Source organism: Hemitrygon akajei, chromosome 9 (assembly GCF_048418815.1).
Source record: "Hemitrygon akajei chromosome 9, sHemAka1.3, whole genome shotgun sequence".
In the NCBI taxonomy this organism is placed as follows: domain Eukaryota; kingdom Metazoa; phylum Chordata; class Chondrichthyes; order Myliobatiformes; family Dasyatidae; genus Hemitrygon; species Hemitrygon akajei.
The window spans coordinates 178307392-178333779 of NC_133132.1; the positions used below are offsets into that span (position 1 = coordinate 178307392).

The following is a 26388-nucleotide window of genomic DNA, read 5'->3' on the forward strand; positions in this document are numbered from 1 at the left end:
CTTTCCAGTCAACCTTGGCTAGTTCCCCCTCTCATGCCATTGTAATTTCCTTTATTCCACTGAAATACTGACACATTGGAATTTAGTTTCTTCTTCTCAAATTTCAAAGTGAACTCCATCGTATTGTGATCACTGTTCCCTAAAGGTCCCTTAACCTTAAACTCCTTGACAAATTCTCTCTCTTGAGGTCCAGTACTGACCTGGTTTTCCCAATCCACTTTCTTGTTAAAACCCCCAACGATTGTCATGACATTGCCTGTCTGACACGCCTTTTCTATCTCCTGCTGTAATTTGTAATCCACATCCCGGTTGCTGTTTGGAGGCCTGTATACAACTGCCATTAGGGTCCTTTTACCCTTGCCATTTCTTAACTCAACACATAGAGACTACACCTTCCGATCCTTTCTAATGACTTAATATTATTTCTTATACACAGGACCACACCACCCCCTCTGCCTACTAAGCTATCTTTCCAATACAATGTATATCCTTGGACGTTCAGCTCCCAATGGCAGCCATCCTTTCGCCAGGTTTCAGAGATGGCCACAACGTCATGCTTGCCAATCTGTAGCTGAATTTCAAGATCGTCCATTCTATTTCTGATGCTGCATGCATTCAAATATAACATTCTTTTTGTTGCGTTCCTTTTTAACTGCACCACGCCTCAATTGCCCTGTAACTCATCCCACTAGCTGTGATTATGCCTCATGTCCTGCCTGTCCTTTCTATCATCTTTGTTGCACACTATCATTGATTTATTTCTGTTTACCCCTTCCTCGGCCCTATCACTCTGGTTCCCAACCCCCTACCAAAATTAGTTTAAACCCTCCCGAACAGATCTATTAAACCTGCCTGCTAGGATATTGGACCCCTTTGGGTTTAGGTATAACCCGTCCTTTTTGTACTGGTCGTACCTCCCTCAGAAGAAGCCCCAATGATCCAGGAACCCGAAGCCCTGCCCCCTTTACCAGTCTCTTTCAGCCACATATTAATATGCCTAATCATGGTATAGGCAGCAATCCTGAGATTACTCCCCTGGAGGTCCAGCTTTTCAGCTTCCTCCCCAACTCCGTGAATTCGCTCTTCACAACTGCCTCCCTTTTCCTACCTATGTCATTGGTGCCACCGTGTGCCAAGACTTCTGGCTGTTCACTCTCTCGCTTCAGAATACTCTGCACCCAATAACTCTACATAGGTTCGCCTGATAGTCAGACTGTAGCATTCTATGGAAAACTAATTATCCACCCTGTTGGAACAGCTTTCCGTATTATTGTGAACTTGTAGTTTTCATAGCGATTATCCTCTCGGACAATACAACCCATTAATAGGCACAATCAGTTTATTGAATTTACTAAAAATCAAAAGGATGGGCAAATGGAATGAACATATAAAATTTTTGGGCAAAGAATGTCTAAAGATTCAATGAACAAGGTAATAAACTAAAATTCAGGATTATAATCTAAAAATACTGATGTCCAATTTTACAGCAAGTGTGATAATTTGTTGGTGTGAACTAGAGTTCAGTTTGTCACTTGCCACACTGGATGCCAGTTATCCATAGGAATATTCAAACACTCAAGGACTTGGGCTATATATTTATTTGGTGACTATATGTTTTTCTACAATCATAACCATATGTGCTGTGTGTGATTGTATGTACTGTGTTTAGTACCTCGGCCTCAGAGGAAAGCTCTTTTGTTTGGCTGTATTCAGGTGTATGGTTGAATGACAATTAAACAAACTTATACTTGAATTTTAAAAGAAAAATGTGGATTAAATGTGCTTCTAGTGTTCTAAAGACCACTCTCAGTGCATTATGTTCTGAGGTAATGTTACACATGACTGAAGTTGACAAAATATTTGAAGTTTTACCTAATTTCTGATGGAGGAGTCTGAGAGTAAGGATTTGCTGAGCACGCCAAGATCCTAACAATCGCTCCAGGGTGATACGTTTCCAAAACATCAACAGCCGTTGGATACACAGCCTCTTCAAATACTAGCTCAACGTACTCCTGGCTCTGAAAAGTACGGGGCATCCTCCTAAATGGAGGTGGGGAACTCGGGCACTTTTCCCACCATTTTCCATATGTTCGAAACACAGCAGTCTGAGTGAAGTCACCAGAACTTGGATAAACATTGGGAAGTCCAGACAAATTCCACATGGTATAGGACAAGCTGTTCTCACTGCCGTACTGAGAACTGAAGTCCACCACTTCTTTGACATGCTGCACCACTTCAACACTGAGAGGTAAGATGCGATTGCTTGACTCAATAGCTCGCCGACTATTCATTATTTCTCCTCTTGTACCAGATCTGGCTCTGCGACGCAGGCAAATGTAATAAAACATACTCAAAACCGTTAACATGGGATACATTGAGGTAAAGTTGGGTGTTCCCAGCACACCAGATGTCTTGATTGCTCACTGTTGTATCTTACTTCATTCAGAAAAATATAGCATCTCCCTGTATGAGTTAAACAGAAAAATAGCCATTATAACAACAAAATTAAAATTGTTATTTTGGTTTCATAATACAGAGACTACAAACTTAATTATTTAAAAACCAGAACACTCAATGTTATAACAAAATACCTGAACTTTCATCTAAGCCACTATCCAGTGTATTCATAAACACAAGAGATTCTGAAGATGTTGGAAGTCCTGAGTAACACACACAAAATGCTGGAGGAACTCAGCAGGTCAAGCAGCATATACGAAAATGATTAAACAGTCAACATTTCAGGCAGAGACAGGAAGGGAAAGAGTACAAGCAGGTGATAGGTGAGACCACGTGGAGGAAGGGAAGTGAAGGGTGGAAAAGGTAAAGGGCTGAAGAAGGAATCCGTCATGAGAGAATGGACCATGGGAGAGGGAAGTGGGAACACCAGAGGGAGGTGATGGACAGGTGAAGAGAAGAGTTAAGCGGGAAGGCAGAATGGTGAATGGATAAAGAGACAGGGGTAAAGGGCAAGTTAGAGAAATCAATGTTGATATCTCATTCTGGCTTCTATCCCCTTCCATTCCTGATAAAGGGTCTCAGCCCAAAACATTTGACTGTTTATTCCTCTCCATTGATGCTGCCTGATCTGCTGAGTTCATTCAGCATATTGTGTTTAACCAGTCCATAAGACATCAACGCAAAATAAGGCCATTCAGCCCATTGAGTCTGCTCTGCCATGCCATCATGGCTGATCCCAGATCCCACTCAACTCCCTTTATCTGCCTTCTTGCCATACCCTTTGTTGCCCAGACCTATCACGAGATGATCAACTTCCACCATAAATATACCCATGGACTTGGCCTCCACCGCAGTCTGTGGCAGAGCAATCCACAGATTCATTACTCTCTGGCTAAAATAATTCCTCCTTTATTCTGTTCTAAAGGGTAACCTCCCAATTGTGAGGCTGAGAACCTCTAGTTCTGGATACCCCCACCGTAGAAAACATCCTCTCCACATCCACCCTACCTAGTCCTTTCAACATTCAGTAGGTTTCAATGAGATCGCCATATGTTCTTCTAAATTCCATTGAGTACAGAACCAAAGCTAACAAACGCTCCTGATATGTTAACCCCTTCAATCCCAGAATCATCCTCATGAACCTCCTCTGGACTCTCTCCAATGACAACACATCCTTTGGGATATGGGGTCCAAAACTGTTAACAATACTCCATGTGTGGCCTGACTTGTGTCTTTTAAAGGCTCAGTTTTATGTCCTTGCTTTTACATTTTATTCCCCTTGAAATAAAAGCCAACATTGTATTTGCCTTCTTTGCCACAGACTCAACCTGTAAAGAACCTTCTGGGAATCTTGCACATGGACTCCTAAGTCCCTCTGCACCTCTGATGTTTGAACCTTCTCCCCATTTAGATAATAGTCGCTAATATTGTTCCTTTTATCAAAATGCATCATACATTTCCCAACACTGTATTCTTATGCATATTTTCCGAATAGAGTGATTGAAAAACACACTCTAAAATCGTGACTTCTCACAGTTCTCCACAAAATATCAAAGCCGGTTATACCACATGCAAACAATGAAAAAAGTGAAAGGGAGTAGTGAATAATAAACACCAGAGATTCTGCAGATGTTGGAAATCCAGAGCAATAAACACAAAACACTGCAGGAACTCAGTAGGTCAGGCGGCATCTATGGAAATGAATAAACAGTCGATATTCCAGGCCAAAGCCCTTCCTCAGGACTAAAAGGGAGCAGTATACCCACAGATTTCTGTTTTACATAGGAAATGTCATCTACAATACAAACAAGAAATAGTCCAAGTGGTACAAATATGAAAAAGTCTGCAGATGTTGGAAATCTAAGCAACACACTCAAAATGCTGGAGGAACTCAGCAGTCCAGGCAACATCCATTGAAATGAGCAAACAGCCGACGTTTCAGGCTAAGATCCTGATGAAAGGTTTCTGAAACATCAGCTGTTTGCTCTCTTCCATAAAGTCTGTCTGGCCTGCCGAGTTGCTCCAATGTTTTGTGTGGATTGTCTGTTCAAGATTGTTCAATGTTATTTCCTGTGCACAGGTGTATAGTAGAATGAAATAATTGTTACCACAGATCTGATGTAGCACAATAAGATTAAAAAACACAATAAATATAAATACATAAGATAGCTTCTATACACAGATTGATTGTATATCCATAAAGTGATACTAGGCACAACAGTGTCTGTACATAAGGTGACTCTGACTGGAAATGATAAAGTAGTGGCAGTTGGGGGTGTGGAAAGGTGGGTAAGTCGGCCAGAAACATCGGCTGTTTATTCCTTTCCATAGATGCTGAGTTCCTGACAGGAGAAATTCTGCAGATGCTGGAAATTCAAGCTTCACCCATAAAATGCTGGAGGAACTCAGCAGACCAGGCAGAATCTATGGAAAAGATTCCCAGTCCTGCTGAAAGTTCTCAGTCCAAAATGTCGACTGTACTCTTTTCCATGGATGCTGTCTGACCTGCTGAGGTCCTCCTACATTTTGTGTGTGCTGCTGATTCCCTCCAGCATTTGGTGTTACTAAGTAGTATTTGCTTTTCCTTCTCCTCAAGTCCAGAACATTCTGAACATCTGTTCTAGTAATTACTTAATCCTTGTGCTGCTCTACAAAGATCACATGGATTACCACCAATACTGCAACTATGTCCAATTTAAACACTCTAAAAATGCTGGAACGGAAATATGCCTATACTATTTAGAGCCCATAAAAGACAAAATTACACTGAAGGTTTGAATGAACAACCCCACTAATTCAAAAGTTTGAAAAAGTTAAATTATGAAACATTAAGTATTGAACATGCTAAAGTATACAGTTATGAATGATGTAGGTTTCAAAGAACACACAGAGAAAATCAAATCAGAAACACTGCTTACCCAGTCTGAACAACATTTCACCTCTACTATTTTTGATTTCAGCTACACTTAGTGTATTAAGGTGTACAGGTATACCTAATAAAGTGGCCAGTCAGTGTACATCAAAATCGTACTGCCAAGAGTCACAAAAAATAAAATGCTGGGTCATAACAAATTAATAGCTTAATTTTTGTTTACAAATGCACACAAAATATGGAGTAAATACAGTCAACAAAAGCTTAACTACTTGATGGTAGAATTTATTATAGGATAAAATATAATGGTTAACATGATCACATTGAATTTGCATATTTTACCAGATAACCCTGAACATATGGAACTAGCTGCCAGCGGAAGTGGGTAGGGAATGTGGATTTCTTTGCAACATTAAAGAGAAATTTAGATAGTAAGGGTATGATGGACTATGGTTTGGGTGCAGGTCGATGGAACCACGGTGATTAATAGTTTAACATGGTCGAGCTTCTCAAAGCGGGGATTTCAAAATCTTTGACTTTTCCACCTACCCCTACAAGAGACTCCAAGCAATACAGTCAGAGGTGAACAAGTTCTGGAGGTGCTGGAGCCAACTCGCTGGTCCTAATTTGTTTGTCAGGATCAAGTGGCATACTGCACAGAGAAACGTCACTGTTGGGGACTTTGTCTGGTTATGCGACCAAAATGCACTGAGAGGACATTTCAAGCTTGGCAGAGTCATCAAGACTAACCCAGACAGCAAAGGCATCGTGAGGGACATCAACATCAGGATCTTCCCAAGCTACAGTGTTCCTATGACAAAAGCTCTGAAAGTAACAAGGCATCCAATCTCTGACGGGAAAAGACAGGATCCAAGTCACCATCCTTCACAGGGACGTCAGGCGGTTGGTTGTCTTACCACCTGCTGAGGAACAGATGGAAAGTCAAGTCAACAATATATCGTAAGAACACCGAACTGGGACCACCAAGTTTGCCTTTGAAGCTGGTGATCTCCCCAGTGTTTCCATGGGAAGATCGAGTGGGAGGTGTCAAGTCAAACTTGAGTTTCTATGAAGTATTGGGACCTAGAGGCAAAAGAAAATAAAATTTAAAAGTAAGAGTAAGAATTCACTGATAGACCGGACAGAACCTACTGCCTGAGGGCTGCTTCTGCCCAGAACATTTGGGAGGACCCCACAGCGTCACAGCGGCAGTCCGGGTGCAGCATTGGAATCTGCTGTAAGATGCCGAACTTTAAATAACTTGAGACTGTTTCATGGAAAAGAGCACTGCCGTCACTGCGTTTGGGTTAACTCCGCCACGGGGATCATCGCAAGCAGGCACGAGGCTTAAGAAGAGCTCGTGAACCTTCGAGAGAATTCGCCAAGTTTGAAACCATAACGGTCGGAAGCCATAACGGTCCATTAGAGACATGGAGGTGCAGGTCCGAACTTGTCTACAAAGTCTGAGAGGCAGCCAGTTTTTCACGTTATGTCTAATGACTTATGACTAGACTTATGCCTACTGACTTACTTATGCCGAATGACTGACTTATGACTTACCACTTATGACTTCTGACTAATAACTAACAGAACTATCAAACTGCCACACTTGCGAAAAATAAAAGGGGGAGAAAAAGGAAAAGTTGTTTGGGCATTGAGTGGAATCCAGTTAAAAAACCTTCAGGTAGCTGTATTCAATCCCTTTCAAGTGGGGAAGCTGCACATGTTCAAAGAAGAACAAGAACTCCAACTTGACTATGTTTTTTTCTCTCTCTGCTAGGTTATGTACTGCATTGAACTGCTGCTGCTGTTAACAAATTTAACATCACACACTGGTGATAATAAACCTGATTCTGATTCTGAATACAGCCCAAGTGCTGCCAAACGTTCCTCATATGGTAACTCTTTCATTCCTGGAATCATTCTCATGAATCTTCTCTGAACCCTCTCCAATGTCATTATATCCTTTCTAAAATAAGGAGCCCAAAACTGCACACAACACTCCATGTGGTCTCACGAGTGCCTCAACATCACATCCCTGCACTTATATTCTATACCTCTAGAAATGAATGCCAACATTGCATTCGCTTTCTTCACAACCAACTCAACCCGGAGGTTAACCTTTAGGGTATCTTGCACAAAGAATCCCAAGTCCCTATGATTTATTTCCCCTCTCATCCCCATTCTGCTGCCTTCTCCCCTTAACCTTTGACGCCCTGATTAATCAGCAAACTATCAAAACACCTAATGACTTGTCTGTATAGTTGTCAGTGGCAATCAATTCCACAGATTCACCACTGTCTGACTAAAGAAATTTTTCCTCATCGCTGCTCTAAATTGATAGCCCTCTATTCTGAGGCCATGCCCTCTGGTCCGAAGCTCCCCCACTATAAGAAACATCCTCTCCACATCTACTCTATCTAGGCCTTTCAATATTCAAAAGATTTCGATGAGATATCCCCTCCTCCTGCCATTCTTCTAAATTCCAGCAAGGACAGGGCCCAGCGCCATCAAATGCTCCTGATACTATATTTAGATAGATAGATAGATAGATACTTTATTCATCCCCATGGGGAAATTCAACTTTTTCCAATGTCCCATACACTTGTTGTAGCAAAACTAATTACATACAATACTTAACTCAGTAAAAAATATGATATGCATCTAAATCACTATCTCAAAAAGCATTAATAATAGCTTTTAAAAAGTTCTTAAGTCCTGGCGGTTGAATTGTAAAGCCTAATGGCATTGGGGAGTATTGACCTCTTCATCCTGTCTGAGGAGCATTGCATCGATAGTAACCTGTCGCTGAAACTGCTTCTCTGTCTCTGGATGGTGCTATGTAGAGGATGTTCAGAGTTTTCCATAATTGACCGTAGCCTACTCAGTGCCCTTCGCTCAGCTACCGATGTTAAACTCTCCAGTACTTTGCCCACGACAGAGCCCGCCTTCCTTACCAGCTTATTAAGACGTGAGGCGTCCCTCTTCTTAATGCTTCCTCCCCAACACGCCACCACAAAGAAGACAACTGACCTATAGAACATCTTCAGCATCTCACTACAGACATTGAATGACGCCAACCTTCTAAGGAAGTACAGTCGACTCTGTGCCTTCCTGCACAAGGCATCTGTGTTGGCAGTCCAGTCTAGCTTCTCGTCTAACTGTACTCCCAGATACTTGTAGGTCTTAACCTGCTCCACACATTCTCCATTAATGATCACTGGCTCCATATGAGGCCTAGATCTCCTAAAGTCCACCACCATCTCCTTGGTCTTGGTGATATTGAGACGCAGGTAGTTTGAGTTGCACCATATCACAAAGTCCTGTATCAGTTTCCTATACTCCTCCTCCTGTCCATTCCTGACACACCCCACTATGGCCGTGTCATCAGCGAACTTCTGCACATGGCAGGACTCCGAGTTATATTGGAAGTCTGATGTGTACAGGGTGAACAGGACCGGAGAGAGTACGGTTCCCTGCGGCGCTCCTGTGCTGCTGACCACCGTGTCAGACCTACAGTCTCCCAACCGCACATACTGAGGTCTATCTGTCAAGTAGTCCACTATCCAATCCACCATGTGAGAGTCTACTCCCATCTCCGTTAGTTTGTGCCTTAAGATCTTTCATTCCTGGGATCATTCTCATCAACGTCCTCTGGACCCTTTCCTCTGCCAGAACATCTTTTCTTAGATTAGGGGCCCAAAACTGCTCACAATACTCTGTGAGGCCTCACCTGTGCCTTAAAAGCCTCAGCATTACGTCCTTCCATTTATATTCTTGTCCTCTTGGAATGAACAACAATTTGCAACAATACATAGAAGTACCGACTAGAGATGGGGCAGTGTTGGATCTCCTGTTAGGGAATGCGATAGGTCAGCTGACAGATGTATGTGTTGGGGAGCACTTCGGGTCCAGTGATCACAATAGCATTAGCTTCAATATAATTATGGAGAAGGACAGGACTGGACCTAGAGTTGAGATTTTTGATTGGAGAAAGGCTAACTTTGAGGAGATGCGCAGGGATTTAGAGAGAGTGGAAAGGGTCAAGTTGTTTTATGGGAAGGATGTAATAGAGAAATGGAGGTCATTTAAGGGTGAAATTATGAGGGTACAGAATCTTTATGTTCCTGTTCGGTTGAAAGGAAAGGTTAAAGGTTTGAAAGCGCCATGGTTTTCAAGGGATATTAGAAACTTGGTTCGAAAAAAGAGGGATGTCTACAATAGATATAGGCAGCATGGAGTAAAGGAATTGCTCGAGGAATATAAAGAATGTAAAAGGAAACTTAAGAAAGAGATTAGAAAAGCTAAAAGAAGTTACGAGTTTGGTTTGGCAAATAAGGTGGAAGTAAATCCGAAAGGCTTCTACAGTTATATTAAAAGCAAGAGGATAGTGAGGGATAAAATTGGTCCCTTAGAGAATCAGGGTGGTCAGCTATGTGTGGAGCCGAGGGAGATGGGAGAGATTTTGAACGATTTCTTCTCTTCGGTATTCACTAAGGAGAAGGATATTGAATGGTGTAAGGTGTGGGAAACAAGTAAGGAAGTTATGGAACCTATGACAATTAAAGAGGTGGAAGTACTGGCGCTTTTAAGAAATTTAAAAGTGGATAAATCTCCGGGTCCTGACCGGATATTCCCCAGGACCTTGAGGGAAGTTTGTGTAGAGATAGCAGGAGCTCTGACGGAGATCTTTCAGATGTCATTAGAAACAGGGATTGTGCCGGAGGATTGGCGTATTGCTCATGTGGTTCCATTGTTTAAAAAGGGTTCTAGAAGTAAGCCTGGCAATTATAGACCTGTCAGTTTGACATCAGTGGTGGGTAAATTAATGGAAAGTATTCTTAGAGATAGTATTTATAATTATCTGGATAGACAGGATCTGATTAGGAGTAGCCAGCATGGATTTGTGCGTGGAAGGTCATGTTTGACAAACCTTATTGAATTTTTTGAAGTAGTTACGAGGAATGTTGACGAGGGTAAGGCAGTGGATGTAGTCTATATGGACTTCAGCAAGGCCTTTGACAAAGTTCCACATGGAAGGTTAGTTAAGAAGGTTCAGTCGTTAGGTATTAATGCTGGAGTAATAAAATGGATTCAACAGTGGCTAGATGGGAGATGCCAGAGAGTAGTGGTGGATAATTGTTTATCGGGATGGAGGCCGGTGACTAGCGGGGTGCCTCAGGGATCTGTTTTGGGCCCAATGTTGTTTGTAATATACATAAATGATCTGGATGATGGGGTGGTAAATTGGATTAGTAAGTATGCTGATGATACTAAGGTAGGAGGTGTTGTGGATAATGAGGTGGGTTTTCAAAGCTTGCAGGGAGATTTATGCCGGTTAGAAGAATGGGCTGAACGTTGGCAGATGGAGTTTAATGTTGAGAAGTGTGAGGTTCTACATTTTGGCAGGAATAATCCAAATAGAACATACAGGGTAAATGGTAGGGCATTGAGGAATGCAGTGGAACAGAGAGATCTAGGAATAACAGTGCATAGTTCCCTGAAGGTGGAGTCTCATGTAGATAGGGTGGTGAAGAAGGCTTTTGGAACGCTGGCCTTTATAAATCAGAGCATTGAGTACAGAAGTTGGGATGTAATGTTAAAATTGTACAAGGCATTGGTAAGGCCAAATTTGGAATATTGTGTACAGTTCTGGTCACCGAATTATAGGAAAGATATCAATAAATTAGAGAGAGTGCAGAGACGATTTACTAGGATGTTACCTGGGTTTCAGCACTTAAGTTACAGAGAAAGGTTGAACAAGTTAGGTCTCTATTCATTGGAGCGTAGAAGGTTGAGGGGGGATTTGATCGAGGTATTTAAAATGTTGAGAGGGATAGATAGAGTTGACGTGAATAGGCTGTTTCCATTGAGAGTAGGGGAGATTCAAACGAGAGGACATGATTTGAGAGTTAGGGGGCAAAAGTTTAAGGGAAACACGAGGGGGTATTTCTTTACTCAGAGAGTGATAGCTGTGTGGAATGAGCTTCCTGTAGAAGTAGTAGAGGCCAGTTCAGTTGTGTCATTTAAGGTAAATTTGGATAGGTATATGGATAGGAAAGGAGTGGAGGGTTATGGGCTGAGTGCGGGTAGGTGGGACTAGGTGAGATTAAGAGTTCGGCACGGACTAGGAGGGCCGGAATGGCCTGTTTCCGTGCTGTGATTGTTATATGTTATATATGAATGCTAACATTGCATTTCCCTTCCTTACCACTGGCTTAATCAGCAAGTTAACCTTTAGGGAACACTGCACAAGAACTCCCAAATCCCTTTGCACCTCTGAATTTTGAATTTTCTCACTGTTTAGAAAATAGTCCACAACTTTATTCCATCTACCAAAGTGCACAACCATGCACCTTCTTACACTATATTCCAACTGCCAATTCTTTGCCCATTCTGCCAACCTAAGTCCTTCTGCAAACACCCTGTTTCATCAACACTGTCTGACACTCCACCAATCTTTGTATCATCTGCAAACTTGGCCACAAAGCCATCAATTCCTTCATCCAAATCACTGACATACAATGTAAAAAGAAGCTGGCCCAACATCAAACCTTAAAGAACACCTCCAGTCACCGGTGGCCAATCAGAGAAGGCACCCTATATTCCCACTCTCCACTGCCTGCCTGTTAGCTATATATCCATGCTCATACCATTGACCCCCAAAGAACAGAGCCACGAGAATGCCAGGACAATGGGACTGTATAGAGCTGAGAGACTGCAGGGATAATGGCAAAGATCAGAGCTGTGAGAATGCAGAGAGAATCATAAAGAACAGGCTCTTGAGAATGCAGGGACGATGGTAAAGAAAAGAGCCAATAGTATACAGGGACAAAGGTAAACAACAGAGCTGCAAGATAAGGGTGAAGAACAGAGCTGTGAGAATGTGGGGATAAGGGTAAAGAACAGTCCCGTGAGAATGTAGGGATAAGGATATAGAATGCAGCCGTGAGAACACAGGGACAATGGTACCGTCCCAACCACTCAACAGATGATGCCATTGCCACCACCCTCCACGACAAAAAAGACATACGTTCGGATGCTGTTCATAGACTTCAGTTCAGCATTCAACACAATCATCCCTCAGAAACTAATTGGAAAGCTGAGCCTACTGGACCTGAACACCTCCCTCTGCAACTGGATCCTAGACTTCCTGACTGGGAGACCTCAGTCAGTACGGATCGGGAGCAGCATCTCCAACACCCTCACACTGAGCATGCGGGCCCCCCAGGGCTGTGTGCTCAGTCCACTGCTGTTCACTCTACTGACCCACGACTGTGCTGCAACACACAGCTCGAACCACATCATCAAGTTCGCCGATGACACAACCATGGTGGGTCTCATCAGCAAGAACAACAAGCCAGCTTACAGAGAGAAGGTGCAGCAGCTAACGGACTGGTGCAGAGCCAACAACTTGTCTCTTAATGTGAACAAAACAAAAGAGATGGTTGTTGACTTCAGGAGGGCACAGAGTGACCACTCCCCGCTGAACATCGACAGCTCCTCAGTAGAGATCATTAAGAGCACAAAAAATTTATTGGTGTTCACCCAGCGGAGAATCTCACCTGGTCCCTCAACACCAGCTCCATAGCAAAGAAAGCCCAGCAGCATCTCTACTTTCTGCAAAGGCTGAGGACAGTCCACCTCCCTATCCCCATCCTCATCACATTCTACAGGGGTTGTATTGAGAGCATCCTGAGCAGCTGTATCACTGCCTGTTTCGGAAATTGCACCATCTCGGATCGCAAGACCCTGTAGCGGATAGTGAGGTCAGCTGAGAAGATCATCGGGGTCTCTCTTCCCACCATCACGGACATTTACACTACACGCTGCATCCGCAAAGGAAACAGCATTATGAAGGACCCCATGCACCCCTCATACAATCTTTTCTCCCTCCTCCTGTCTGGGAAAAGGTTCCAAAGCATTCGGGCTCTCACGACCAGACTATGTAACAGTTTCTTCCCCCAAGCTATCAAACTCCTCAATACCCAGAGCCTGGACAGACACCTTGCCCTATTGTCCTGTTTATTATTTATTGTAATGCCTGCACTGTTTTTGTGCACTTTATGCAGTCCTGTGTAGGTCTGTAGTCTAGTGTAGTTTTCTCTGTTGTTTTTTTATGTAGTTCAGTCTAGTGTTTGTACTGTGTCATGTAACACCATGGTCCTGAAAAACGTCGTCTCATTTTTACTATGTACTGTACCAGCAGTTATGGTCGAAAATATCAGTAAAAGTGAGAGCTGTGACAATGCGGGGATAGTGGTAAAGAAAAGTGCTTTGACAATGTGGGGTATGGTAAAGAACACAACGGTAATAATGTAGGGACAATGGTAAAGAACAGAGCAATGAGAAAGTGGGGAGAATTGTAAAGAACACAGCCATAAGAATACAAGGTCAATAGTAAATTCCGGGGGCCCAATCATCGGCGGGAGCAGAGCACAGCGACGAGGTTTTTCACAGGTCGGCAACGCTTGTTTAAAAGGAGAGCTTCATGGGCTTTTGGACATTCTGCAGGCCCAATTATGGGTGGGAACAGAGCACAGTGAATTAAATAAAAGTACAGAAGGGCCACTGTTGGGAACAGAAAAGTGGTGAGAGTAGGAGTGTCAGGGTTTGGCTCAAAGGAGGCTTCCACTTGGAAGAGGTGTTGGCTCTGGGTAAGCCTCTGTTAAGATTTATTTATTTTGCTCTTACTATACCAAGTGTACTAAGTAGTTGCTTTGTGTTCTTCAGGTCAGATATCGTAGACCTTGGAGACTCAGAGTCTCCCGGAGAACTACATCTGCATACAGTGCATCCAGCTGTAGCTCCTTGAAGACCGTTTTAAGAATCTGGAGCAGCAGCTGGATGACCTTCAGCTTGTACGGGAGAGTGAGGAGATAATCAGAGTTACAGGGAAGTACTCACCCCGAAGTTGCAGGAGGTGAGTAGTTGGGTGACCGTAAGAAAAACTGGAAATCCGAATACGCAGTTAGCGCACAGCACCCCTGTGGCCGTTCCCCTCAATAGTAAGTATACCGCTTTGGATATTGTTGTAGGGGATGACTTCCCAAGGGAATGCCATGTAACAGGTTTACTGGCACTGAGCATGGGTCTGCGGTGCAGTAGGGAAGGAGGGAGAAGAGGGAAACGGTACTAAGAGGGAACTCAATAGTCAGGGGAACAAACAGGAGATTCTGAGGACGTTAACTGGAGAGTCAATGGTATGTTGCCTCCCAGGTACCAAGGTCACGGACAACTCAGATCACATCCACAACATTTTGGAGCGGCAGGGAGAGCTGCCAGTTTTCATGTTCCAATGACATTGGAAGGAAAAGCAAAGAGGGTCTGTAAAGAGAATTGAGATATCTAGGTAAAAAGCTGAAAAGCAGGACCTCCTGGGTAGTAATTTCTGGATTGCTGCCTGAGCCACTTGCCAATGAGGGTAGAAATAGGATGATCCGGCAAATAAGTCCGTGGATAAGAAGCTGGTGCAGGGGGCAGGGCTTCAGGTTCGTTGAAAATTGGGATCCCTTCTGGTGGAGGTACGACTTGTGCAAAAGGAACAGGTTGCACCTGAACCCAAGGGGACCAATATTCTCGTGGGCAGATAAACACGTACAAACAAGCTGGATGAACTCAGCAGGTCGAGCAGCATCTGTTGAAAGGAGCAGTCAACGTTTCGTACCGAGATCCTTCATCAGGACTAAAGAAGGAAGGGGCAGGGGCCCTATAAAGAAGGTGGGGGGGAGGGTGAAAAACCAATCAGAGGAAAGATCAAGGGGTGGGGGAGGGGTTAGGCAGGAGAGGTGAAGAAGGAATCTAAGGGGAAAGCACTATGGGTAGTAGAAGAAGGCAGAATGATGAGAGAGGTGATAGGCAGCTAGAAGAGGAGGCAGAGTGAAAGTGGGATGGCGGAAGGGAAAGGGAGGGAATTACCAGAAGTTGGAGAATTCGATGTTCATAATGCCACAACAAACAGGATCGCCCGGTTGCCAATCACTTCAACTCTGCTTCACATTCCCATTCGGATATATCCATACATGGCCTCCTCTACTGCCATAATGAGGCCAAACTCCAGCTGCAGGAGCAACAACTCATATACCGTCTGGGTAGTCTCCAGCCCCTTGGTATTAACATCGAATTCTCCAACTTCCGGTAATTCCCTTCCTCTCCCTTCCTCCATCCCACTTTCACTCTGCCTCCTCTTTTAGCTGCCTATCACCTCTCTCATGACTCTGCCTTCTTCTACTACCCATAGTGCTTTCCCCTTAGATTCCTTCTTCACCTCTCCTGCCTATCCCCTCCCTGCTTCCCCTCCCCCACCCCTTGATCTTTCCTCTGATTGGTTTTCCACCCTCCCCCCACCTTCTTTATAGGACCCCTGCCCCCTCCTTCAGTTCTGACGAAGGGTCTCAGCCCAAAACGTTGACTGCTCCTTTCAATGGATGCTGCCCGGCCTGCTGAGTTCATCCAGCTTGTTTGTACAAGTTTATCTGACCACAGCATCTGCAGTGTACTTTGTGTTTACTTCTCGTGGGCAGGTTTGTTAAAGCTGTTGGTGAGGTTTTAAACTAATTTGGCAGTGGGGTAGGAACCAAAATGAAGAGACTCAGGATAGGATGGATGGTATAAAAGCAAAGATAGCATGCTGTCAAACAGTGTCAGTAAGAGCAGAGACGGATGATAGGACAAAATTGCAGCCAGCAGGGTGAGTATCAGTGCATTAGGGATGCAGAATTGAAAAGGGTAGCAAAAAAATACTCAAAGTGTAATATCTCAATGCATGGAGTATCAGAAATAAAGTGGATGATCTTGTTGCATTATTACATATGGTCAGGAATGATGTTGTGGTCATCACTGAAACATGGCAGAAGGATAGTAGTAGTTGGGAGATGAATGTCAAAGGTTACGTTGTATCGGAGGGATAGGAAGCTGAGCAGAGGAGGTGGCGTGGCTCTGCTGGTAAAAAATGGCATTAAAACACTAAAAAGATGACAGAAGAATGAAAGATATTGAATTTTTGTGGGTTGAGTTAGGAAACTACGAATGTAAAAGGACCCTGATGGCAGTTATATACCGGCATCCCAACAGTAGCTGGGATGTGGACCACAGATTACAATGGGAAATAGAAAAGGCGTGTGTGAAAAGGAAAAATGTTATGATGGTCATGGGAGATTTTAACATGCCGGTCGATTGGGAAAATCAGGTTGGTAATAGATCTCAGGAGAGTGAGTTTGTTGAATGCCTACGAGTTGGCTTTAGAGCAGTTTGTTGTTAATCTTACTAGGGGATCAGCTATACTGTTCTATAAGATCCAGGGCTGATTAGGGAGTGTAAGGTATCCTTAAGTGTAAGAATCCTTAGGAGCCAGTGATCACAATATGATTGAGTTCAACTTGAAATTTAATAGGGAGAAAGTAAAGTCTGACATAGCAGTATTTCAATGGAGAAAAGGAAATTACACTGCTATGAGAGTGGAGTTGGCCAAAGTAAATTGAAAGGATCTGCTGGCAGGGATGTCAGCAGAGCAGAAATGACACGAGCTTCTGGAAAAAAATCAGGAAGGTGCAGGACAGATGTATTCCAAAAACTAAGAAATATTCAAATGGCAAAATAGCACAACAGTGGTTGACAAGGGAAGTCCATAAGACACAGGAAGAGAATTAGGCCATTCAGCCCATTGAGTCTGCTCCACAAATTCCATCATGGCTGATCCTGGATACCACTCAACCCCATTTACCTGCCTTCTCACCATATACTTTGTTGCTGAGACCAATCACGAGATGATCAACTTCTGCCGTGAGTATACCCATGGACATAGCCTCCACCGCAATCTGTGGCAGAGCAATCAACAGATTTACTGCTCTCAGGATAAAAAAAAGTCCTCCTTACCTCTGTTCTAAAGGGTGACCTCTGAATTCTGAGGCTGGACCCTCTGGTTCTGGATACCTCCACCATAGAAAACATCCTCTCCACATCCACCCTATCTAGTCCTTTCAACATTCAGTAGGTTTCAATGAGATCCTCATGCGTTCTTCTAAATTCCAGTGACTACAGGCCCAAAGCTAACAAACGCTCCTCATATGTTAATTCCTTCAATCCCAGAATCATCCTCATGAACCTCCTCTGGGCTATCTCAAGATCGTAATCCACTCGTTTATTTTTGGCTCTCCTCCAATATGTTGTGTTTAAGCTTGGAGAAAATTAGAAGTCGGACGTTTGATACATCTATTGAATTTGAGCAAACCTGGCAACCTTTCATTCAATATTTTCATATGATTTAAATTTTATTTTCTTTTATTTTTTTTACTTTTTTAGGTAATCTTTTTTCCTTTTCCCCATGATGTTTCAGATCTGACTGGAAGGATTTTGCCTTTTTTTGTAATTATATCCTCAAATGGAAGGCCCAGTCTTTTTTTTTGTTTTAGTTTAGTTTAGTGGGGGGTTTTTTCTTCTCAATAATAGAAATTCTGAGTTTTTTTCATGAATTGTTAAGAGAAGTTGTGGTTCCTTTTATATATTTATATACATACAAATAGGGCATACATGGTAAATGGTAGGGCATTGAAGAATGCAGTAGAACAGAGTGATCTAGGAATAATGGTGCATAGTTCCCTGAAGGTGGAATCTCATGTGGATAGGGTGGTGAAGAAAGCTTTTGGTATGTTGGCCTTTATAAATCAGAGCATTGAGTATAGGAGTTGGGATGTAATGTTAAAATTGTACAAGGCATTGGTAAGGCCGAATTTGGAGTATTGTGTACAGTTCTGGTCACCGAATTATAGGAAAGATGTCAACAAAATAGAGAAAGTACAGAGAAGATTTACTAGAATGTTACCTGGGTTTCAGCACCTAAGTTACAGGGAAAGATTGAACAAGTTAGGTCTTTATTCTCTGGAGCGTAGAAGGGGATCTTAATAGAGGTATTTAAAATTATGAGGGGGGTAGATTAGAGTTGACATGGATAGGCTTTTTCCATTGAGAGTAGGGGAGAATCAAACAAGAGGACATGAGTTGAGACTTAGGGGGCAAAAGTTTAAGAGTAACATGAGGGGGAATTTCTTTACTCAGAGAGTGGTAGCTGTGTGGAACAAGCTTCCAGTAGAAGTGGTAGAGGCAGGTTCGGTATTGTCATTTAAAGCAAAATTGGATAGGTATATGGACAGGAAAGGAATGGAGGGTTATGGGCTGAGTGCGGGTCAGTGGGATTAGGTGAGAGTAAGCGTTCAGCATGGACTAGAAGGGCCGAGATGGCTTGTTTCCGTGCTGAAATTGTTATATGGTTATATTAGTTCAATACTATACATGATTTTGACAGTGTATATTTCTTTGTTTCTACTTTTATTGAAATATGTATTTGATATAACTTCTGATTTGTATTTGTCCTTATATTTTTTTAAATCAATAAAAAAATTAAAAATGAAATGAAATGGACTCTCTCCAATGACTACACATCCTCTCTGAGATATGGGGCCCAAAACTGTTCTACAGTTCTTTGCGGGAATGGGACCCACTCTCAGGGTTTTACCAATGGCCGCTTTTCAGCATGCCAAGGACTCAGCCTAAGAGCTTCACTAGCCTTTGGAAGACAAAGATTTTGTGGCTCTGGAGACGGGGGGGGGGGGGGGGGAAATCAGAGGTTGGTGCCTTTGCAGGAGATCGGTGTGCCATTGGAGACGGGAGATCTTTGGGCACAGATCTCGGAAAAAGCGACACAGCGGACTTTTTAACATCATAAACCAGCAAGTTGTTTGTTATGTCTCCCCTCTCGCTGTGAAACAGAGACACCTCTTTCTCCCTTATTAGGGAGAGAAAGAGCCTGTGGTATGTCAAATTCTGGGTGAACAAGTAGTCTTTGGGGTACTGTAAGTCTGTGTCTTTGCTCACGATTGAGTGCCCAGTGGCAGGTGCTGATGCTTTTTTTTGCCGGTGGGGGAAGAGGGGATTGTTGCTTTGCTACTGCTTACGCGCAGGTAGGAGGGGACTTCGGGGTTCTAACATTTAACTGTCATTCATTCTTTGGGGGCACTCCTCTGTTTTCATGGATGGTTATGAAGAAAAAGCATTTCAGGATGTATATTGTGTACCTTTAAAACCTATGATCCAAAAATCTGAATCCCTGCCCCCTGCTCCAATCCTTCAGCCACTCAGTTATGCTCCACCTCATTCTATTCCTATACTCACTATCACGTGGCACAGGCAGCAATCCCTCAGCTTCCTTCATAACTCCCTGTATTCTGCTTTCAGGAACTCCACCCTTTTTCTACCATGTGTTGGTACTGTGACCTCTGGCTGCTCACCCTCCCATTTCAGGATGTTGGGGATGCGCTCAGAAACATCACGAACCTTGGCACCTGCGAGGCAAACTAACATCCTTGTTTCTTACTTGAGTCCACAGAATCATCTGTCTGTCCACCTAATTACAGCACCCCATATTACCACTGCCCTCCTCTTCTGTTCCCTACCCTTCTGAGCCACAGGGCCAGACTCAGTGCCCAAAGCATGGCCACTGTTGCTTCCCCCAGGTAGGTCACCCCCCAACAGCACTCAAAATGGAGTACTTATTGTTAAGAGGGACAGCTACAGGGGTGCTCTCCACAACCTTTATGCCCTCCCTTCCCTCTCCTGACAGTCACTTATGGCCCCAGAGTGTCTTCACTATGAAGACACTAACAGTGTGCCAGATGTTGAAGGGTGTGAAGGATGAGAAATGAATGCAGTTAATATTACAGGAGAGAAAGTGCTCAAAAAGCTGAAAGACATCAGAGTGCATAGTCACCTAGACCAGATGAGCAGCACCACAGGTTTCTGAAAGAGGTAGCTGTAGAGATTCTGGAGGCATTAGTAATGATCTTTCAAAAATCATTGGACTCTGGCATGTTACCAGAGAACTGGAACATTGCAAATGTCACTCCTCCCTTTCAGAAAGGAGGAAGACTGAATGGCCTAATTCTGCTCCTACGTCTTATGGTCTAAGACAGCAGTAAGGAAACTAGAGACCAGTTAGCTTGACTTATAACAACCATATAACAATTACAGCACAAAAACAGGCCACCTTGGCCCTTCTAGTCCGTGCTGACTGCTTACTCTCACGATTATTCTTACTCTCAGTGGTTGGAAAGATTTTGGAGTCAATTGTTAAGAATGAGGTTATGGATACTTGGTGACACAGGACAAGACAGGACAAAGTTAGCATGGTTTCCTTCACGGAAAATCTTGCCTGACAAACTTGTTGAAATTCTTTGAGGAAATTACAAGTAGGATAGCATCTGCAGATTCACTCGTGTTGTCTATGGGTGATTAATGTACCAGGTTTTCAAAGTTAGAAAAGATAGAGGAGGAGATAAAAGGTGGGTCATATGCAGTACTAATCAGAGACAATATAACTGCTGCACTCAGGGGAGTCATAATGGAGGATTCAGACACCAAGTCCATTTGGGTAGAACTCAGGAATAGGAATCACACTGATAAAATTGCACTCTAGACCTCTCATAGCTACCAGGACACTGAGAAACAGATATGTAATCAGATTAAGGAAATGCGTTAGAACAATAGGGTTGTTGTCATGAGAGATTTCAACTTACCTGATATAAATTAGAACCTTTTTAGTGTAAGGAGTTTAGATGGGACAGAATTTGTTAAGTGCATCCTGGAAGGTTTCTTAAATCAATGTGGACTGTCCCGAGAGGAGGGGCCATACTGGACCTGGCATTCTGTAATGAGCCTGGCCACGTGACTGACCTTTCAGTGGGTGAACAGAAAGGATGCAATGGCCACAACTCCTCAATTCTTAGGATAAGTGTAAATAAGGATAGGCATGGTCCTTGCGGGAGAGTTTTAAATTGGACTAGGGCAAATTACAAGAGCATTAGGCAGGAACTAAGAAGCATTAATTGGGAACACTTTTTCTCTGGCAAGTCCACATCATACATGCACAGAGTACAGGAAAGATCATTTCCTATTAGAAGGAAGGATGGGATTGGAAAGAGAAACTTGAATGTCCACAGAGGTGATGAACTGAGTCAAGAAGAAAAAGTATGTAATGCTTCGTAGTCAGGATCAAAGCACGAGGAGTATAAAGAAGCCAGAAAAAAACTAAATTAGGAAAGCCAGGAGGGGCCATGAAAAGTCCTTGGTAAGTAGGATGTTAATAATCTGGATGATGGAATTGATGGTTTTGTTGCAAAGTTTGCAGACAATACAAAGATAGGTGGAGGAGTAGATATTTTTGATGAAGTAGAAAGGCTACAGAAGGATGTAATGGGCAAAGAAGTTTTAGATGGAATACAGTATCAGGAGGTGTATAGTTTTGCACTGGTAGAAGAAATGAAAAGCTATTTTCTAAATGGAGAGAAAATACAAAAAAAAGAGTCGCAAACGGACTTGGGAGTCCTTGTGCAGGATTCTCTAAAGGTTAATTTGAGTCAGTGGCGAGGAAGGCAGAAATGGTGTTAGCATTCATTTCAAGAGGATTAGAATATAAAAGTAAGGATATGGTGTATGTAATGTTAAGACTTTATAAAGCACTGGTGAGACCTCACTTGGAATAGTGAGAGCAACTTTGGTCCCCTTCAGTAAGGATATACTGAAACTGATGAGGGTTCAAAGGAGGTTCACAAAAATCATTCCAGGATTAAACAGCTTGTCATATGAACAGTCATTATGTCCCTCCCCAAACCTTCTAACTCTGATTCCTCATCTTTTTTTTCTTCAGTCCTGATGAAGGGTCTGGGCCTGAAACATCAACTATACTCTTTTCTGTAGATGCTGCCTGGTTTCTGAGTTCCTCCAGTCTTACGTCTGTGGTGGGAAAGCTGTTGGAAAAGATTCTTAGAGATAGGATCTATAGGCATTTAGAGAATCATGGTCTGATCAGGGACAGTCAGCATGGCTTTGTGAAGGGCAGATCGTGCCTAACAAGCCTAATAGAGTTCTTTGAGGTGACCAAGCATATAGATGAGGGTAGTGCAGTGGATGTGATCTACATGGATTTTAGGAAGGCATTTGACAAGGTTCCACACGGTAGGCTTATTCAGAAAGTCAGAAGGCATGGGATCCAGGGAAGTTTGGCCAAGTGGATTCAGAATTGGCTTGCCTGCAGAAGGCAGAGGGTCATGGTGGAGGGAGTACATTCAGATTGAAAGGTTGTGACTAGTGGTGCCCCACAAGGATCTGTTCTGGGACCTCTACTTTTTGTGATTTTTATTAACGACCTGGATGTGGGGGTAGAAGGGTGAGTTGGCAAGTTTGCAGACGACACAGAGGATGGTGATGTTGTAGATAGTGTAGAGGATTGTCGAAGATTGCAGAGACATTGATAGGATGCAGAAGTGGGCTGAGAAGTGGCAGATGGAGTTCAACCCGGAGAAGTGTGAGGTGGTACACTTTGGAAGGACAAACTCCAAGGCAGAGTACAAAGTAAATGGCAGGATACTTGGTAGTGTGGAGGATCAGAGGGATCTGGGGGTACATGTCCACAGATCCCTGAAAGTTGCCTCACAGGTAGATAGGGTCGTTAAGAAAGCTTATGTGGTGTTGGCTTTCGTAAGTCGAGGGATAGAGTTTAAGACACACGATGTAATGATGCAGCTCTATAAAACACTAGTTAGGCTACACTTGGAGTACTGTGTCCAGTTCTGGTCACCTCAGTATAGGAAGGATGTGGAAGCATTGGAAAGGGTACAGAGGGGATTTACCAGGATGCTGCCTGGTTTAGAGAGTATGGATTATGATCAGAGATTAAGGGAGCTAGGGCTTTACTCTTTGGAGAGAAGGAGGATAAGAGGAGACATGATAGAGGTGTACAAGATATAAAGAGGAAGAGACAGAGTGGACAGCCAGTGCCTCTTCCCCAGGGCACCACTGCTCAGTACAAGAGGACATGGCTTTAAGGTAAGGGGAGGGAAGTTCAAGGGGGATATTAGAGGAATATCTTTCACTCAGAGGGTGGTTGGTGCGTGGAATGCACTGCCTGAGTCAGTGGTGGAGGCAGATACACTAGTGAAGTTTAAGAGACTACTAGACAGGTATATGGAGGAATTTAAGGTGGGGGATTATATGGGAGGCAGGGTTTGAGGGTCGGCACAACATTGTGGGCCGAAGGGCCTGTAATGTTCTGTACTATTCTATGTTCTATTTTGAGTATGTTGCTTGAATTTCCAACATCTGCAGATTTGCTCTTTTATAAATATGTTAAAGAGTTTAGAGTCAAGGAGGAGGAAGTACTGGGCCTCCTAATGAGTACTAAGGTGGATAAATTCCCAGGTTATTGAAGGAAGCGAGAGACGGGATTGCTGGGCCCTTGACCAACAGCTTCATGTCTGTCGAGCCACAGGTGAGGTCCCAGAGGACTGGCTAATGTTGTACCTCTGTTTAAGAAGGGAACAAGGGAAAATCCTGGGAACTATAGACTGGTGAGTTTCAAATCAACTATAGGGAAATTAACCCACGGCCTAATTAGGGAGAACCAGCATGACTGCGTGCGGCAGGTTGTGTCTTACCAACTTAATTGAACTTTGTGACAGTGTGACAAGAGAGATTGATGGGGGTAGGGCAGTGGATATTGTCTACTTGGATTTTAGTAAGGCGTTTGACAACGTCCCTCATGGGAGGTTAATCCAAAAGATACCTGGGGTCCGAGGCAAAATGGCTGTTTGGATTCAGTACTATATTGTGCAGAGAAGATAGTGGTTGAAAGGATTTATTTGAGCCAGAGGTCTATAACTTGTGGAGATCTGCAGGGATACATGCTAGGACCTCTGCTGTTTGTAAAGTATATAAATCACCTGGATGAAAAGGTAGATAGGTGGATTAGTAAATTTGTGGATAACTCGGTTGGGAGTTGTGAATAGTGTAGAAGACTGGCAAAGAATACAGAACAACATAGATCAGAAAAGGGCTGAGAAAAGGCAGATGAAGTTCAACCCAGGTAAATGTAAAGTGTTCCACTGTAGCAGGCAAATGCAAGGAGGCAATACTCTATTAAGGGAAAGGTCCTTAAGTGTTGGTAGGCAGAGAAATCTTGGGATCCAAGTTCATAGCTCTTTGAAATTGGCTGCACAGGTCGATAAGATGGTTAAGACTTATGGAATGTTTGCTTTTATTAGTCGAGGCGCTGAGTTCTGAAATCAGGAGGTTATGATGCAACTTTATAAAGCTCTGGGCAGGTGACACCTAGAGTATCATGCACAGTTCTGGTCACCCCACTATAGGAAGCACATTGACATTTGAAGAGGGTGCAGAAGAGGTTTACCAGGATGCTGCCTGGTTTAGAGGGCACATGCTATCACTAGAGGCTGGATAAACTTGGGTTATTTTCTCTGGAGTACTAGAGCCCAGGGGAGCTCTGAGAGAGGTTTACAAGGTAATGAGAGGCACATATAGCGTGGACAGAGACTAGCTGTTTCCCAGTCGAAATGTCTAATCCCAGATGGCATGCATTGAAGGTGAGAGGGAGTAGGTTCAAGTTGAATATGAGGGATGTTTTTTTTTAAACTCAGAGAATCACGGATAGCTAGTGTGCACTGTTTGGTATAGTGGTATAAGTAAATACATTGAGGCTTTTACGAGACGTTTGAATAGGCTCATAGATGTGAGGAAGATGGAGTAATATGGACATGGTATAGGTAGTAGGGATTAGTGTTTGGGTGTTTTTGATTTGCTTTTAAGCTGGCTCAGCACAACACTGTGGGCTATTTTCTATGCATCCAGCTCTCCCACATGCACTGAATTCTACACTGAGTTCTGGTGACCTCTGGGAAGTGCATGAACTGGGTCTCTGGTAAGTTTCAGAGGAATGTCCAATATCACTTGTGAGCTGACTGGATATTTCATCAGAGTATTTATCACTCTCAGTTCCTACAATGAAAGCTGACCTGAGCTTATAAAATATGTAACCTGATCATTCAGACTAGTAGACCAGTGAGGAAATTTGAACAACTGCACTTACTGTTGGATATACCATATTGAGAGGCTGATTCTGGGTAGGTGTTCAAAGGAAAACTCATTTCTTACGTGCATAAATGCATGGTCACAAGACTTAACCATGGAGCGTGGATACAATAGATAAAGCTAATTTTTATCTTTAAAGTGGAAAGTACACTGAAATTACATCAATACAAAAGAATCGTATGTCAAAAGTGAGGAAGAGGAACGACTAGAACTTGGCAGTGGACAATGTTTTCGTGTACAAGGCTTTGACAAGTTCCACATGGTAGAGTAGTTAGTTCCGGGACGGTGGTGGAGGCAGATATGATAGAAGTGTTTAAGAGACTTAGAGAGGCACATGAATGTGCAGAAAATGGTGGGATATTTACAGCCAACTTCTTACTATTTACTTATGACTTTTCCTTTGACACTGGGTGCGTGAGAGAGATCGGTCCTTGAAATGGGTGCAACAAGCACATAGCCTGATATTTCCAACCACCCCGAGCTGGCAGTTTGCCAAGCATCTAAAAATGGAACCCGGTGATTCTTGAACACAACTTATGTAAGAGACCCGGGCCACAAGCATCTCCCACCCCAACACACATGGCAGCGGAGGCGGCGATAACTTGTCAGCACCAAGAGGTGGGGGCGGGGGGTTTAGTGAGAGACCTGACTGCACCCGAGGGAGGGGGCGTGCTTGATCCGGATTTAAACATACACCACTCCCGTTTGCCGACCAACGTCAGTACCTGCTGCTGAGAGCCGGGAGACACCGCGACTCTTCCCGTGGTGCCAATGGAGCCGGTTATTCAGCGAAGCTATCTCACGAACAATCCCATCGCAGCTCCGACCCCCTCCCCGCTCCCTCCAGGAAGTAAACAGGCCCTACTTCCGGTAGGCTCTCAAAGCAAAGGGTGTCGGGAGCTGTAGTCCCGATCGAGCAAGCTGGGCAGAATCAGGTTTATTATCACCGGCATGTGACTGAAATTTGTTAACTTTGCAGCAGCTGTTCAATGCAATACATAATCTAGCAGAGAGAAAAAATAATAATAAATAAAGTAAAACATAATAATAATCAATAAACAAGTAAATCATATATTGAATAGATAGAAAAAACATGCAAAGACAGAAATACTGTATATTAATAAAAG

General features: G+C 43.3%; 1 protein-coding gene across 5 annotated transcripts in view; it reads right to left on the minus strand.

Moving 5' to 3' along the window:
• The window catches only part of fbxl4 (F-box and leucine-rich repeat protein 4), a 273096-nt gene extending 246979 nt beyond the window's left edge, over positions 1–26117 (minus strand). For all 5 annotated transcript variants that reach the window (XR_012100352.1, XR_012100351.1, XM_073057528.1 and 2 more), the window contains exons 1-2: positions 25987–26117; positions 1873–2463 (exon numbers count right to left, since the gene is read on the minus strand). Coding sequence is in view for 3 of the 5 variants with exons in the window: in XM_073057528.1 (XP_072913629.1) it covers positions 1873–2375 (503 nt within the window). In the remaining 2 variants the exon portion in view is untranslated. The remainder of the gene's footprint in view (positions 1–1872; positions 2464–25986) is intronic.
• Positions 26118–26388: the final 271 nt, after the last annotated feature.